Source organism: Hylaeus anthracinus, unplaced genomic scaffold (assembly GCF_026225885.1).
Source record: "Hylaeus anthracinus isolate JK02 unplaced genomic scaffold, UHH_iyHylAnth1.0_haploid 11982, whole genome shotgun sequence".
In the NCBI taxonomy this organism is placed as follows: Eukaryota; Metazoa; Arthropoda; class Insecta; order Hymenoptera; family Colletidae; genus Hylaeus; species Hylaeus anthracinus.
The window spans coordinates 5,565,773-5,584,027 of record NW_026534330.1 but is presented as its reverse complement, the minus strand read 5'-3'; the positions used below and the strand labels follow the sequence as shown (position 1 = coordinate 5,584,027).

General features: G+C 38.9%; 1 protein-coding gene across 1 annotated transcript in view; it reads left to right on the top strand.

The window, feature by feature from the left end:
• The window catches only part of LOC128886342 (furin-like protease 1, isoforms 1/1-X/2), a 201,435-nt gene that overhangs the window by 164,924 nt on the left and 18,256 nt on the right, over positions 1-18,255 (top strand). Inside the window, exons 3-11 of the mRNA XM_054141143.1 lie at positions 1,074-1,295; positions 1,672-1,800; positions 3,990-4,155; positions 5,394-5,566; positions 9,794-10,211; positions 10,786-10,903; positions 11,193-11,274; positions 11,998-12,208; positions 14,834-15,571. Coding sequence (XP_053997118.1) covers positions 1,074-1,295; positions 1,672-1,800; positions 3,990-4,155; positions 5,394-5,566; positions 9,794-10,211; positions 10,786-10,903; positions 11,193-11,274; positions 11,998-12,208; positions 14,834-15,571 — 2,257 coding nt within the window. The remainder of the gene's footprint in view (positions 1-1,073; positions 1,296-1,671; positions 1,801-3,989; positions 4,156-5,393; positions 5,567-9,793; positions 10,212-10,785; positions 10,904-11,192; positions 11,275-11,997; positions 12,209-14,833; positions 15,572-18,255) is intronic.

Sequence of the window (18,255 nt, the reverse complement as noted above, 5' to 3'; positions counted from 1 at the left end):
AAAAGTAGCGGCGAGTGGAAGAAACAAAGATATCCAGTTCGATTGAAGATTTATAAGTCGAAGAACGGTCTCGATCCTTGTTTGCCGATAATAGCCGAATTGAGAAGCAGCGATCGTGGTTTTGTGGAGGGAGTAAAAGCAACGAAATTCTGGCCAGTGCTTGGCGACTGAGGCTGTTGCTCAATAATGAAGAAGACGAAGAAAAGCAGCGAAGACATATTTATCGGATACCATAGACCTAATACCTAATAAATCCATTAATTTTAATCTTTATTATCCTGATAACCATGAAATCTTTCCAGCGCAATTACGTTGCTACTTTGATCTCCATGAAGTCTGCGTTAATTAAACCTCGCGTAGCATTAAAATCAACAACCAGATAGGAAAAGGCGCCGTTAGAGGTAAACTTTATTGTTTCGGGATCGTTATTTTTACGACGGTTGTGACGTAAACACGGCTTATCTCCCCGAGCTGGTAGTGTAAAACGAAGCATGTACGAAACAATGAAAGAATTGTACGTGATTGCGTGCAGGCGCAGGAGACATGTCTGTGATTAAAATAAATTATCGTGAAATCTGATTGCATTGAAGTTTCTCTATTTATCCCACTTGTAAAAGATCGTGAAATTCATAATCTCAGGGACGAATGAACGTGGAATTTAAAGAAAAAAAAAGTGGTCAGACTTTACAAGCAAAAAGAAATAGCAAGGAGCTCGTAATAGCCGTTGCTAACATTTCGCATTTATCATTACCTTTCATCGTATATTTTCACTTTTCTGTATGATACCGAGGAACAAACTTGTGCATCAAATAATCTGGCTTTACGAGCGACGCATACTTTCACCTCGATCCAAAAATGATAAATCCTTCGTCCTTAATGAAAATCCCGCCGTAATGTGGAAAGTTCCCGTCCCTTGTTCCTGTTTGTGTTAGGAAAACCTTCTTTCCCAAAGTTCCCAACGTTCCTAATAGCCCACGTTAAAATTCATTCGTGGTATACGTAGAGCAACGAGTACATTAGACTCCTAGATTACGGGGGAAAGCATATTAATATGGAACTGTTCTTTGTTGCAGATAGTCGACAACTGGTACCACATGGTGCACACATCTGTGGTGAAGAGGTCCACGGAACCGCATCTTGGGACACACGAGAGGCTAATACGAGACCGCAGGGTGCGTCGAGCGGAGCAACAACGAGTCAAGTCACGAACGAAACGGGACCTGATAATCAAACGCGGTCCATCCAGTCTACAGACTATCTTGGACGACGAGAGGTGGCCTCAAATGTGGTACTTGGTTAGTTACCTTCGATGATTTCGTTTGAATTCGTCAAACCTTTAGAGGAATCAGAAGGAATTTAAATGGATAATGTTGGAAAATTTCGTTGTTCGATGAATATATAAGTCGTTCACTGCACAAATCGATAACCAACATAATATATTCACTAATGCAACATAAACATATCGAAACATAAATGATACAATTAATATTAATAGATTCGCAATTTTTATTAGATATTTATTTCTATTAAGGAAGTAATATAGTTTTGAGCGGGGGTGAATAATGCTGAACATTGAACAGGGGTTTATAATCACACGTCTTCATGGGAAAGAAATTCATTAATTTTTGTTTGGAGCGTGAGTAAAATGTAGTTATCGATCATTTGTTTCAGAATAGGGGGAACGGATTGGACATGAACGTGCAAGACGCTTGGGCTGATGGAATTACTGGACGTGGTGTGGTGGTCACGATACTTGATGACGGATTGGAAAAGGATCACCCCGATCTCTGTAAAAATTACGTAAGTTTTCCATTTTAAAAAACATATTAAAGTGCTTCGACAGAAACTAATGCATACAAGTGCTCTGGTCGATTAATCCCTAAATAACTAATATATTCAACACAACAATAAACGATACTCCACACGAAGATAGCCAAACTCCCAAAATACAGACATTCTTCTACGCTGCAAATGTAAACCTCGAGAACCAGAAGCTTTATTCCCGTGTAATTACCAGAAATTCGTCCCTGCTCGCGGTGAATATCAAAAGCCAACTGTCCGTTTGTGGGAAACAGAGCGAACAAAAGGGTCAGCCGCACTGCAAAACAAGGACGCGTACAAATGTACGGAGCAGGTATCAAAAACCGGTGCGGCCACTTAGGAACTCCAATGAATTACACGGCACGGCCACTAAACATCCAATTCCAACTAGTTACGGCGCGAAAGTTATTGCAACCGAGTAGATTAGGTGCGGCGCGGGCCGCGCGACCGCCCGGCTGCAAACTAATGCGAGAAATACGAAAGAATGAGCAACAAGGGTTGTAACGAGGGAACTCGCGCTTATCGAAGTTGCAGGCCGGAATTCAGAGTCGAGGAGCATTCTTGAACCGTACCGTGAACTGTGTGCTTGCCAGTGGATGACCGAGGTTAATAAGGCAACCGCAGAGAAATGCGTGCCCGAGAGCTCTATAATCTTGCAGTAGATACGGACGTTCATGATCAGACGCGGCAGACTACTCCGATATTGATCTAAAGTAGAGTCTCTCAAACTTTCCCATGGGTTCCCTCGACGGAGGAACATTTATTATGGACACCAATCCTCTCCCCTCTGAAAGAGAATAAAATTTTATTTATTCGTATGTAATAAATCTGAATGAAAAGAAAATTCTGATGTATTTATACGTAATAGAACTGTTTAAGTAGATGTGTAATTATTTTCTGTATTTATTGATTTTATGTAATATTATATTTCATGTATACTATTTTTGACGAATACTATATTTTTCATGTATAACGACTACATAATAACGAAGCCCTACTTTCCATATTACGTTTTCTCTCCAATAACAGTTTTCAAGACCACCTTGACATCGTCGTTATTTTTAATAGCACTGCAAGACCAACAAGGCCTCTCAACAATAAATCAAACGCAGGACCATTTCTAGCATACATGCGTGCAACTACAATTTTTTTCCAAGCTTCTAATATACATGTAAACCTTGTATAAGTTAAACAGTCTGAATTCCTTGGAATTAATTTTCGCCTTCGCGTTAAATTTTTATTAAATAATATATAATATCCCATAACCCAGTGCGCTTATAACTCTTATCGCTCGAGGAGAAACAACGATGCTTTCTAATAGTATATTATCCTCCTAAATAATGAAGTATCAGCGACCTACATACTTTGAATACATAAAGTGTTTCATAAAATATTAAATGTACTATAAAATAGAGTAGTGATAACACCGACATTAATATACTTTAAAGTACTATGTAAACCTTCGCATATATTTTTAAGGTTCATTGTCAGTTAAGTAAAGGTAATGAGCTTGTTATGAATATTTTGTTTCGACGAGACCCACTTAAGCCTTCGGATGTAATTTCGTGTGATGGAGTTTGAGAACGGTAATATCGAACTCGGTGCTCCCAAACAATCTCTTGTAAACCGCCCGAAGGAAAAAGCAATTACATCGAAACCAGTGGGAAATCGATATTCCCGGCAAACTTCGTAAAATTCTAGCCAAGGTGTATTCACTAATACCGAAACTAGTTCAATCGGTACTAACTTGCCAACTTATTGTTTCATTTCTTTGTCTCGCGAAAATCATTGACCAACTGTAACGCGTCGTTTCTTTTTTTTTTTTTAATTTTGCAGTGGAAAATATTAAACACGATTTTTCTTTCATTCGCAGAATAAAATGAGCAGTGAAGCCACCCTCGAGATTCTGAATAAAGCGCCGAATTACAGAAAAAGTTTATTCACTACAAAATTTAGCATTTTGTAAAAATAAAATACTCCGAAATAGTTTGAGGAATAAAAAATTTAAAAGAGAATAGTTTTAGTGACAGTAATAAAAATGTAGATTGCCAATACAAGCGATATTATTTGCAGCAACGCTGCGAAATTTTTTTTAAGATTGATTATAATTGCGAAACGAAAAAAACTGAAAGTGCAGACTCACGTGAAGAGTTAAATTGCTGTTTCAGGATCCACAGGCTAGCTATGACGTTAACAATCACGACGAAGATCCCATGCCGAGGTACGATCTCTTGGACAGTAATCGACATGGCACCAGATGCGCTGGTGAAGTTGCTGCAACTGCTAACAATTCCATCTGCGCTGTCGGCGTCGCCTTTGGTGCTGGTGTCGGTGGTAAGTCTTCGTGAAGAATCGAATTCAACCCCTCGGGACAAAAGAAGACGCGTAACGGAGGATCGTAAAACAAGCTGAACGCAGCTGTAAAGTCTTGGAACTTTAGGAGGATTTCGCCCATCAAAATGGCCGAAAAAATCCTGGTTTTGTTCTTCGCATTTTCTTCAAAGTCTTTAAATTTATACGATTGACGATCCTGTAATAATAGGAATGTGTCATTTGGAGTCCTTAAATGATAGAGAATGGACGAAGTAATGAAAATCATTATGAAATATAATATCGCAGTCTGTATTGTTTTATTAACACAATGAAATCTCTTGACAAGACATTATACATTGTTATTTGTTTCGTTATACCGTTTTGATACTTCTGTATTATCGTTCTACAACTGTATGGTTCTGTTATCTACGATAGCACGTATCGTTGGATAAAACAACTCTCAGTTGACGAAGTGAGGGACTAATTTGATACGTACAGGTAGTCACCAGCACGTGGTGCAGATTTAACAAGATTTGCTAGTGTATTGTCACAGAGACCCAAATTGAGAGGACGAAATTAGCCCCAATTCCGTAATTGGTAGCAAGTTCAAAACTGTAATCGATGCAGTAACCAGTGGAGGACTCGCCTCTAGTTAGGAGCACTATGTAGCAGTGCTGAAACCGCACACTGCGAGCATGATTCGGAATACACTCCATACACTCCGTACACTCTAATTAATCCGTAAAACAGAATTCTCCAAAAAGTGTACATTGTTGCACCCTCGCCTGATAGGGTGGGGTCCAAATTATACTTATTTTTGTCTATTAGTGGTTTGACATAGGTTTAACAAAATGATAATATTCAATATAATAATAGTAAACAATATAATAATAATTTCAATAATAATAATTAATAATGTTTAAATTTATCATTTGACGTTACAAATATAGTTTCTCAATTGCTGATTATCGACAACGAGATGCTTCCTAATTATTCACATAAAAATACTTCATTAATAGAACGCAAACGTAACGTATAAAATTAGACTAAATCGCGATTCTCCAACATGAATTTTTATTTTTAATTTTTTTTTTATCAAGGTTGATCACCTTATCGATTACATAGGCACTCCACCCTAGCAGTCGAGGGTCAAATAAAACACAGGACCGCGACAAGAACGTAAATATCTGAAAACGAAATTCGAACGCGACGCGACGCGAATTTAATTAAATATTCTTCGTTTCGCTTTTCACGCCCAGGGGTGAGAATGTTGGACGGAGACGTAACCGACGCCGTCGAGGCCAGGTCTCTCAGTCTGAATCCTCAGCACATCGACATCTACAGTGCCTCCTGGGGACCGGATGATGATGGGAAAACCGTCGATGGCCCCGGTGAACTTGCCACCAGAGCTTTCATCGAAGGAATCACGAAGGTTGGTAAACACTCCGGTCCTACCATTTCCACGAATTAAAGTGAGATTCAGACGGAAGTGATGAACTTTTCGCGATAATCAAAATTTCCTCGTTTAAACCTTTATTATTAAATCTTTTCCACCTCATACATGAGATATATTATAATATTAGTTTCATAATTCACTCAAATAAAATTATTTTTATATATTAATCTCTTTCGAAAATTTGAATTTTTTATAGTTTTTTATACTCTATTTAAATAAAGATGTTTTTCCCAGGTAAAATATTTTTACGTATCAATCTCTTTCTAGAATCTAAATTCTTTCCTAGAATTCTAGAATCTTTTTATGATTTGTGAATGATGTGATGTAAGCAAAGGTTCTTTTTTATGAACAAATTACAAAGAATAAATTATCTATCTATCTATATTTATACTTTAAAATCTATTTAGCCCGTTAAACGACATATTTTTCCAAGAACTTTTACCCCAATTTTTGAACAATTCGTGTTTAATTGTCTTTCAAATGTCCACCAGGAACTCTAAATATCTATAAAACCCTTTAGCTTATGCTGTCTGCCTCGATTTCTTTACTGGATCGGTGTTTCTTCGTTTCTTCGTTTCTCGAACGATCCTATCGACAACTGAAGTTTCCTCGGGCGCATAAAGCCGAGTTCCTTTGCGACTTATCCGCGAGTCTGTTCGAAAAATAGAAAATTCGTTACTTCGTTTGTGATAGTTACAAGAAAATTCCCGTCCGTCCCCTGCGATAACATCGAAAGAACCGTTTCCTGGAATGAAATTCGCAGAAATGTATCGTCTAAAGCATCCCCGAGATCTCCGCGGGACGACAATGGAAAGGCAGCTACCTCTTTGTTATCTCGGTGTATAATACGCCTTGCATTTGCGCGGAAGCGACTCTCTTCGATTGCGTTTGCCAGTAGAAACGAAGGCCCTTTGTCACATTCCTCAGACAACGAACTTCAACGTGTCGAACAGCGTTCCATAAAACCAAGAAACTAATTGTTACCTTGCACATAGCTGTAGATACAAATTAAAGAAACCGCTATTAACGAAGCTGGTGTAACATTTTTTTTTTTTTAGTACCACTTTCATGCTTGTGGCCACTGAGTTTTTAACAAACTATTAATTTTCAAACGTGAAAAACATAAATTAGTCTATAAAAGTGTTTATTACTTCGTTAGGACTAATTTTGTTTGTTATATCATCTCCAACATAAAGGATTCAACCTTTAACCTTTCCATACGCGAATTTTTCTTTCAGTAAGAATTTCTTTAGAAGGATTTAATTTAATTTCTCATTTTTAAAGAGCACCTGCGTCAGAGCATTTATCAAATGACATTTCCGTGTATGATCCTGTTGGTCTGGCTGTTTACTATTTCGCTAGACTAATTTTGTTTCTTCTAGCATTTTCAATATAAATTATTAACCCTTTAACTCTTTACGAATTCTCCTCTCTGCCGGTAGTATTTTATTTATAACGATCTAATTTAATGTCTCATTCATAAAGAGCATCCGCATCGAAATGAAATGTTGATCTGAACGACGTCCTATATCACAATATGAAACAAGTTTCCAGTGCTTTGAAAGTGCCCTCCTTATTTACTTTTATTCCCTTTGTCTCGTTTACCTACCGTTTCCCTTGCTATCTTTAATATTCGAATTCTCCGTAGACCGAATGCTTCAACCATAGGACGTTACATCTACCGTCGCGAAACTAATGATGCATCGTGAAGTAATCCAGTTATCCGATAACTCGTATTACGTACGAATTGCACGAAAGGATCACGTAATTATTGTATACCATGTAATATTGGAGATGAAAAAGAACATCTGCTGTGAGGGAACCATTCGACCTGAACGATATTCTGATTGTAATATGAAACAAGTTTCGAGTGCTTTTCGAGTATCTTTTACTTTTATCTTGCCGGTAATATTTTCATTCGTACCTTTGATATTCGACAAGATACAACTCAATTATTCATACAGACACACATAAATGAAGACAAATTTTGTTGTTTACACAGCGTATAAAAGGAAAAATTTTAATTAAGATCGAGTTTCTTGAAAATAATTTCCAGCGATATTTTAAAGCGATTTGACTACCTAATTTGTTTCATAGTTCTGATAAATCGGACTATCGAGAAATAATTCTTTCGCTCGACGAAATGATTGTCGCCTGGTGCAACCGTGATTCGATTACGGTGCAAAACGAGGAACTTCGTTTAGACCTGGCTTAACGGACTCAGGCCGACGAGGTCAGCCAAACCTAAAGTTTCTAATTGGCTGCTATTAGACAATCTGTCCCCGCGACTATTCACACCTTCACACATTACCATTTTAATCTTACCTACTGCGGGGGAGTCTATAAGTCAAAGCAAATATTGGTAGGCACTTTCGCCATTTGAAAGTGGTTAAAATAACCCCAATGGAAAATTAATTTCGTCAATACTACAATTGAGACTATAGATCATCGATTTCGCCAATACACTAAATTTTCCAAATTCTGACGAACTCACTACTTTTAATTTACGACAAAAATAGATCTCTGTTTGTTGAACAAATATGATTGAGAATTTAAGAATTTTAACGAGGATATGAGGTTAACAATATTCATATGGTTTCTAATCAATTCTAATTTTAACTCTCAATTTCATTATTGTATGCTGGAACGGTAGCATTTCTATTTACGATAGTTTTATTTTATTCTTGTTATAAAATTTCTGCTTTATCACTTGTCATTACGAATTTATTCATTTTATTGTTAGCAACTTTTTCGTAAATTTAAACTCACCCTGTAAAATTGAAGGTAGGTCGCATCGATATAGTGACGTGGGGATCGTAAAAAGGTTATCACGATCATGTGGGCATTTTGAGTTCCCTGTCTATACCATCCACCGTGAAATGAACGTGCACTTTATGCGGAATTTATATGTCCGACAGAAAATGTTATTTTTACAAATTTGATGGTAACATGAACCGTATTTTCGCCGTTTACGAAAACACGAGTATACGTCGAAACACAATTACAGTTCCAACGTTTACATCGACGATTTATATATAATTCTCGATATTAATTAAAACGTTTTATTTATTTCTTTATAGCGAGAACAATGTTAAAATATTCATTTCGAAATTCATGAATTCTCGGCTATTGTAAACGCTTGTATTCCTCAAAAGCAGTATTTTATTAAATATGCAGGAACAAATTTACCTGTAGCAAAAACAAACTCTGCGAGTAAACAGTGAAGAACGTTATATTGCGAGTCAACTGCATTCAATAAAACTGCTCCCGACCTCCATCGCTTTATTCCAACAAACCAACGAGAAAGTATACCGTTCTATTGGTATTATCGTGTTTTATCAATCATTTAATTTGCATATTAAATATACCTCGTTATTTTCGAGTTAAAAGAATTGCCTCTCAGAAAAATATTTTGTTTTTATTTTTACAAAAGGTTTGACTCAGAATTCTGCGATTACAATTGTAAAACCAGGATGAAGAAAGAAGTAGTTCTAAATACTTGGAACTCTTTGTTATAATTGTAATATCGAAAAACAGAATTAAATAACGCGAATAGGTCAAAGACGATTGCAAATGAAACGTTGCAGAATTAATGCAAAATTGGTTCTTAATGGATCCAAAACATTTAGCAACTTCTTTGACCCTTATACATAAATTGCAGAGCCTATCACACTTTTTGAATATTCATTTATTCCAAAGAAAGATGTACAGCTCCCTTAAGCCCTTTCCACCGAACACCTAAGATTTGACTACCCACGAAACTTTTTACGTTCCATCTGCATGCTGATGTAACGATGTTTGCCAGCCACTGTCGTCCTCCCCAAAATGTGAATTTATCTTTCCAGTCTAACTACCGTTACTTCTGCATTTAAGGCACTTCTGTCGGATACAATGTTAATCGTTAAATATTCATAAAGAAACTTTCTACCAGTGGTAGTTTGCGAGGTAACCGGTAGATGCAAAACGGTTTAATATTTTTAAGGAACTCTCCTACGAAATCATCTTAGCGAGGTTCTACTCAATTTCGAACTAATATTACTTTGAAAAGAAATGAATCAATTATACTCTTATTAATAGAATAGAATAGCATAGAAACCAGGAATAAAATTTGAAATGACGTGAATTCGCGTCAGCGGTCGCGAATGGGTTAATATCTTTAAAAAAAAAAAGCTCAACCGTCAAGTTCTTCTCTTTAATTGCCAGGGTCGGAATGGTAAAGGGTCGATCTTCGTCTGGGCGTCAGGAAACGGTGGCAGGGACCACGACAACTGCAACTGCGACGGCTACACGAACAGCATCTGGACGTTGTCCATCAGCAGCGCGACGGAGAACGGTCAGGTGCCCTGGTACAGCGAAGCTTGCTCCTCCACCCTGGCCACCACCTACAGTTCAGGTTCGACAGGGGAAAAACAAGTGGTGACCACCGATTTACATCACTACTGCACGAGCAGTCACACAGGGACGTCTGCTTCGGCACCATTGGCTGCTGGTATCTGCGCCCTCGCCCTCGAGGCGAACAAAGAGTTGACTTGGAGGGACATGCAACATATCGTCGTGAGGACAGCGAAACCTGCGAACTTGAAGGCCCCTGATTGGGTGACCAACGGCGTGGGAAGGAATGGTAAGCTGGAAATCACGTTTGGAAACTTCCTTTTGCAAAGATCTAGCTTCTTCAGGGATCAGATGACAATGTCAGGGTGTCATAGGATCTCCGAAGAAGATAGCTGAAAAAGGATACTGCTTACACTCGGAAGTTTCGGTAGTTTCAACCTTGGAACTTCTTACTATCGCGCGTGTGGCACATTTTCCGCTACGTTTATCACTGGTAATCGACGCCGCGCGTTCCATTCGGGTCACGTCGATCATCGGTGATCGACGGCAGCTACCCTCGAATAAAACATTTGTATGTGCAAAACTGCGGATGTGATTGATAGCGGGAAAAAGATATGCGTCGGGTGCAGCTATGCAATAGAAGTAAAAAGTTTTACAAATTTGTTGGCGATACAGAAATCAGAATTCTAGAAATTTCTGCAAAATTATTCGTATATTTTCTTTTCTACGATTTCCTCGATATATGTTTCTTTTCCTTGTACCGTGTAATTTTTACTTTGCTGCTTCTGAAATGGTACGAATATTGAAGAATAATTACAATTACTTCTTCCTGCACACTAATGCTTCTTCGAATTTATTTTTAGTAAGTCATAGCTTCGGCTATGGGCTGATGGACGCTGCCGCCATGGTGCGATTAGCCAGAAGATGGCGAACAGTGCCAGAGCAACACAAATGTGAAGTTTCCGCACCACACATGGGCAGGTAAATCAATCCGTGCTCTAACATCGATTACAAAATAAATAATTGCACGGACCTTGCTACGCGAATTACTTCTTCCGTATAAAATTTGCTCGGCGACTCTCGAAGCAGCAGAATTTTTATCGTTGAAACCCCTACGGGCGAAAGAGTGTTCCTAAATATCAGTAAAACGTCAAACCGAAGTAATAAAATAATTTTTTTAACGGAATCGATGAAACGAGCGTTAAAAAATAATGTCGAGACACTCCGCGTTCCACTTACGCGACTGACCTAAATTTCACGTGTATTATAGGCCAATACCACCAAAGAGCCAGTTAACTCTGGAATTGCACGTCAAGGAGTGTAGCGGTGTTAATTTTCTCGAGCACGTGCAGGTAAGTACCGTGTCACTCGCGCAAGCTGCAGGTTAGTTTCCCTCTTGATAGATTACAATCACTTTAACGCGGAAAACTGCCGTGAATGTTTTCGCACTCGTGGAAAATTTATGTCCAGAAATTATTACGGAAATGCGACGCAGAAAAATTAAAAATCTCACCTGGCTGATCTAATAGCAGAAGGTTTACGAAATTTCAATTTATCTTCGATGCATTCTTCATTTTTTTTTTTTTTTACAAATGGTTTCTGTATCTTTGCTTGTAAAATTTGGAGTGGGTAAAAATAACTGTGCTCCGTATACCTAACGACCTTCGATTATCCAGAAAACGTAACCTCTGTATCTCTGACCAATCAGGAAACTCTTCTCACGTTCGCTACTATTCATTAAAATAAACTTGACGAACTGTTTCACTAGATAGCATTTCACCTGCCGGAATCTACAAGCAGAAGGCGATATGTTCGCAATACGTCAACGAGACATCCCTTTTATGATTTATCGCGAACTCGCGGATTCGTAAAGCCGGAAATCATAAGAGCAAAGTCACGTTTTCTAATAAAATCCATTCCCTTTTCCGGCGCGTGTGTCGAGTACTTGAAGAAGTCCTCTTTTAAAGGATTTCCATATGGACCAGCTTTCTAGATCACGGCAGCGTCGCGTCTTGATATTCCAGCTAGGGGCAAGGAACATTTCGTATACATCCGATATTACTCGTCTTTCGCAGGCGAAGGTATCTCTGATGGCCACCAGAAGAGGAGATCTTCAGATACAACTAACATCTCCACAGGGTACGAAGAGTACTTTGCTTGCAAAAAGGCAGCACGACGTCTCGAAGGCCGGTTTCGATCAATGGCCATTTATGTCGGTTCACACTTGGGGCGAAAGGCCACACGGCACGTGGAAACTTGAAATCCACAATGAGGGTCGATATCAAGGTAAGCCCATTGTCTCGATCTTTTTGTTCCTTTTCTTTCATACCGTACAATGTTTCCAGATATGTTAAAATGGAACTCCGTTCATACGTTCTGCGAATTTTCTCTTTGATCGGAGGAAAAGCATTAATCGAAATGAAAATATGTGTATATAAAACTGTTAATCCATTCACTGCCAGGTAAATTTAAAGCGTTTTGCCTTTGGCGCCAAGATTTAATTAAATGTGTAATCTAGGTTATTAAAAAGAAAATTTACGATACTCTGTTCCAATAATTCGTGACTCGCAAGGCTGTGAACTTATTCCTCGAATAGTGAATGGGTTAAAGTTAATCATTAGCTCGTATTGACACTTTCCAATTTAAATCCTTTACAGTCTATCTTTTAACTTCGTGAATATTTCACGCAGAATTTCAAAAAAGAAAGGGTAAATCATCATTATATCAGGCCATGTGATATTCGAATTCATACTTTCTGAGAGTACAGAGAAGCAAAGGGATTATTAGATACAACATCCCCTAATTCATGGCTGTAAGTAATCCTTGCACACAGCTTATTTCATCTAAACGCGTTCAGTTGATTCTGGACTCACACCTTGGCTTCGGTGTAGGTGGCTTTCACTCACCAGGAGAAGTAAATGACCTTATGCAAGTATTAAGACCACTCCAGGCTGCTCCTACAGTCCCATTAAAGCTAATAGCTGTGTAAACTTCATTACGTAAAATTTGCCCCTAAATGGAGCATCTCGGGATCTCGTATCCGTGCATAGTAAATTCCCAGCGGCAACTTTTGTATCTCAGATGTATTCAAGGCGCAGGTGTTTGTGCAATGTCCTCCTCGATCATCGCGAAAACATCCAGATCTGACAAAATGACTACAGAGTTAAAGGACATTCCGAGTGATCCAGAAACCTCGATTCCACCTGGCAAAATTTCGATCGCAACATTTAACCGACCTCTCTTACAAGTACTATAAGTGCATTCAAGTAAATTATGTTAAGAGGCTCATTCAAATATAAACCGGAATTTTTGTACACAACTTAATTGATGATAGATGTAAATACAAATGGGGTGTTTTATTTTTCTACATACTTTTCTTCAACAGTATGTTCTTCATCAGATAGGAAGTTTTCTAATCCCCTTAGGAAAAAAGCAGTTGGCTGCTCCAGTAATCAATTGCACAAGTACAGTTGAACCGCTGCTGCGCGCTGTGTTGTTTTTAAATCTTTCCCCTTTTAACGCTCCAAAATAAATAAAAGCATTAAGAAGATACCTCTTGACACATGATTTTCAATCTCCTTACTCTCACGTTCTTGCGGAGTCTGTAAATTTTTTTTGTGATGGGATCGGAAAACTTTCTATCTGATGAAAGAAATGTATTTCTGTTGAAGGAAAGGCAATTTATTTGTATTTTTATCTATCCTCAATAAAACTGTGTACAAAAATTACGGTCTATATTTCAATGACCATAAGTGTTTGTTTCGATGTGTTCCTTGATCGTGCCCCAAAAATAATCAACAACAGATCGTTCACTCTTGTTCGAAATTTCCTATGAAACGTGAAAAGCGTCGTTTAACACCAGTTCCATGGACTGCGATAACATCCATCTGCTATCTTATTATCTCATCTTCGAGGACACGAAGAGAATTCTCGTAAACCGAGCATGTGGGGGCCACGTAAGCTCCTGCATCACCTCCCAAGGGCATAATTCCATATTCGGAGCATGTTCCCTCGCGATTGCATCCAGCGCCAACGGATCTCACGAGCCGCTAGGGGAAGCTGACCTTGTGCAGGGTGGGACCGTTCGAAGTACTTCAAGCTAGAAGCCTGTTAAAGCCGATAGATTCGAGTTAACTTAAGCTTATGGTCTAGCGTATCCCTGTACAAGGTGGATCCTCGCTCTATTGTCCTGTATAATGCGCAGGTTACACTCCAAGTACAGGTATTTAAACCGCCGTACGTCATGTTTGCTTTGATTCCCTGTACAACGCCTGGACCGCCTTCGTCGTCCTTGCCCAAACACGATACAAGCTTGGAAACCCAATGACACATTTTAAGACAACACGATTTAACGCAACATTTGCTCCGCGAACAAGTTTACAGAGGTAAATTATGGTTTGCTGCTCAGGGACAGGCTTCTTCTTGTAATAATAACAATTCTTAAGCAGTGGAATAAACGATTTGAAACGTAGAGTATTATGTCTTCGGGGTGGTTGTCAGGGAGACGTCTTGAACAGAGGCACCTGGAAGCAATTAGTATCTATTGAGTTGTAAATTAGTTCCCAGTCACTCGTGGTCTAACATCCTGGAAAGCAATCAGGCTTCCAGACGTGAGTTTTCATTTACTCTCGAAGATTTCTAGCAATCACTTGAATAAATCCTTACGTAGAGCACCTTCAAACTACATTGATTTTCCTTAAATTAGATGGTCTACTCGCAAACACTTATGCCTACATCGCCCTTTTACGTATTGAACACGTTCATCGCAGATAAATATTTTAAATACCGTGGCCTATGAAGTAAGCCGCGAACAGAAACTAGATTAAAAGTAATTCCCAGTTATTAGTCTATAATGTCTCTATAATGCTATTCTTCGATTTCCTGCTGCCCTGACGAACCCTGGCGTATCAGGCCGCGCTACTCTCCACGAGTGGGCGTTGATTTTCTACGGGACAGCAACGCTGCCCGATCGCACAGAGTACGCTCTGTACAACCCCGCTGGCATCAGCATCCCCAGGAGACCATTCGTGAAGCCGCGCGAAACCGCGTTCTCGAAGGCGCAGAATTCTCTGACAGGCGCCAAGAGCAAGCAGACTCAACACAAATCCGAAAAATCGGGAAATCTCAGCCCACCGTACGTGGTGAACGCTCAGACTCAGTCTCAGAGGAAAGGAAAGGCGCGTGGTCAGCACAAGAATGGGAAATCTGCGAACAAACCAACAACGAAGCCGACGGTGCAGACATTGAGAGGGTTGACAGCAGTCAGAGGACCCAACGCCGCTGGAGAAGTTCGCCTAATCACGTCCAGGCCACGTGGAAGAAGCACACCGAGTCCAATCACCACTACGATCGCTCAGACCAAACCTCCCACGACGATTCCAACCACCAGAGCGACCAGCAGACAAAGAATCGTCGAGATAGTGACCACGTCGTCCCTCCAGACGGGTCTCATCCTCCTCGAGCCACCAGCGAAGCCTGTCATCGAAAATGTGCCGGAGTTTTTCCAACAGTACCACAAGATCCAACAACTCTACCCTCTCTATCCTATTTTCGCTGGAGTGCGCGGCACAGGTCAGCACGCCACCAGGGCGAAGGGTCTGGACTTGCTGCAAGACGAGCAGATGTTGGACTCGAAGAACATGGACAAGGGTATTCCGCTTTTGTTGGATGCGCAGTAATGGGCAATCCGTGGGCGACGTGGCGCCAAGTCTGCTGCAAGTGGAATTTAAATTAAATTCTTAATGCGTGGCCGGGCTTAAGAGAGTACTCGTTTTTCTGGGTTAAAAAGTGGAAGAAATTAACATTCGTGTTGCGTAAGGGAGTCAATTTATATTTTGGGTAAAAGAAATATATATTTATTTTTATATTCCTGTTACGTAAGACCTTTAAAATCTTTTTAGCGCGCTATATTTAAATAATTGAACAGGGCAGTTAAACATTTCATTGAATCTTGCATATATACTTATAAATAAACATACCAAATTTAAGAAATTATGTCAACTACTGTCATTGGAAGAAATATCATAAAAATTGCATCGACACTTGTGAAAAAAAGAGTATTCTCTTGAAAAGCGCGTTATTTGGGTGAATTATTACTGTTGAAAACTCCTGACGTTTCGCACCAAACCAGCTCTTCTTCGGAGACGTCGGGACGTGAAGTTATTTGTCAGTTCTCACTTGAAACTGACTGTTAACGCGCGAGAACGCCATTTGCGTAACGATGTTTTTGGACCCCACGTGCACACGGATTCGCGTTACATACAGCCTCGCGCTGCACCTTACAACAGTAGTGAAATGTATACTATAGAAGCGCACCCCTGTGTAAAGTTACAGAGTTAATTGAATTTGGTATACTTTACTTTCTCCCCCGCCATCCCCTTTTGTTTTGTTTGCTCTGTAATGATTCTAAACCGTACCTAATTTTATTGATGTGTTGTAAGTTACAGAAACTCACCGAGGCAATTCCCTGATTATTTTTATTGATTCTGCATGTCGAAGCATTGTTACATTTATTATAATAAACCTCTAAAATTCTTTGAAAATTGCAATTTGTTTCGATAGGTTAAACTCATAGCTGAAAGTATCTCTCATAATTACGCATTAATTTTTTTCCAACTATAAGTTGTCGTTCTAACATCTTTAATGCCGCACCGAATACTTTCGATTAAACTTGCATGCCATTTTATAAACTCGTTAATTATTTCGTAAACTCGTTATTAGTACCAAAGTTTGTCGCCGAAATGATTACAGTCCAGCTTCTTGAAAGATACTATGGCCCTAATAAGAAAACTTGTTGAAGGGGGTGTATGCAGGCAACGCCATTTAATCAAAACTTCCAATGACTTCGCTACAAGTAATGCTTGCCTTCCTGAATCGCTTGCGTGCATGAGAATGCGTGTTCAGTAGGTTTACATGTTAGACAGCACCGCGTGTTACTTAGTACACAGTTATTATCAGTTGTTTAGATTGCTTGTAAGTACTTACTTAAACATTCATTAATTTCAGCAAATATTAATCTCTTACGATGCTTCAAATAATTGCGTAACTATTAATTGTTTAATTAAGCTAGTAATTTACTAAATAGCGTTATAATTAGTAATATTGGAGGTCAGAGCGGGGGTCTCGGTATATTTTTTGTTTGTTTCCAAGAAGTTTCAAAGCCTCAGGTCAAATTTCACGTTAAAGCTGGGATTTCATTGGCCTTCGTCGTGAAAAGAAAAGATTCGATGGATGCAGCGTTCGCATAGATCATTCGTCATTCCAATTTCCCTCAATCTGTATTTCGCGCTACCACGCGGTGTTTTGTTTTTCACTTGATAAGACTGAATTTAACTAGTTTGCCCGTGGTTACTGGAACATGGAAATGAGGGTAAAGCGTTTAATGTGATTTCCGGTCTGGGAGCATAAACAAAGTAGGAAGTCCACTTGTTATTAGTTAGAAACTAAGGGTATCGCGGTGAGCACTATGCAACATTATGAGGTTAGCGTCCACGTGTAACTATTTCTACTAGATAAAATTGCATTACACAGATTTGAAGTGTTCCATTAAGTGAATCGCACATCAGACAGTAAACAATGAAGCTTCTCTTTCTAATTAAAATTATACTAATATCTATGCAAGGAGATATAAATACATAAATAAAAAGAAAAAGAGAAATATATAGATAAACAAATTACATCGCTATGTATAAGTTACATATACAATTCATGTGATTAATTCAACCATTTTATGACGCAAGAGCTAATGAAGTAACCCTAATACTTCCTTTGATCTGTTACGAGTAAATTCCCGTACAAAAAAATCAATCAGTTGATTCGATCACTTCAACTGTCAAACGTTTTAATTAACGACGAAACGTCTGATAAAAAAAAAGCATAAAATAAAAACTTTAATTGACGGTACTTACCAGTATCGATAGTTTTTATCTCGATTCAATCTCGTTCGAAACGCTTTTGATTTCGCGCACCTTTTCAGCTCTCTCCACCATTAATATCCTGTCACTCCTGGAAAAATGGAACTAAGATTACAATTGAAACTGCAAATCGCTACAAATTATATCCAACAATTTATCGTTTCCACGATTGAATTCCCATCCAAATCCGACAAATGACGCGGAGATTAGTCTTGCACGGAAGAGAAACGATTCCGTAAAACTTGAATTCCTCTTTTTCGCAATCGATGATCGTTATTGGTAGCTTCCTCGCTTTTCAAAATAGCGTGGAAGTGCTTGACCCATTTTTCGACGTCGAAACAAGTATTCTGACATGTTTGAAAATGTTTTGAAAATTGTCCTTTGATTTCTAGCATGGTTCTACATACATACAGATTTATT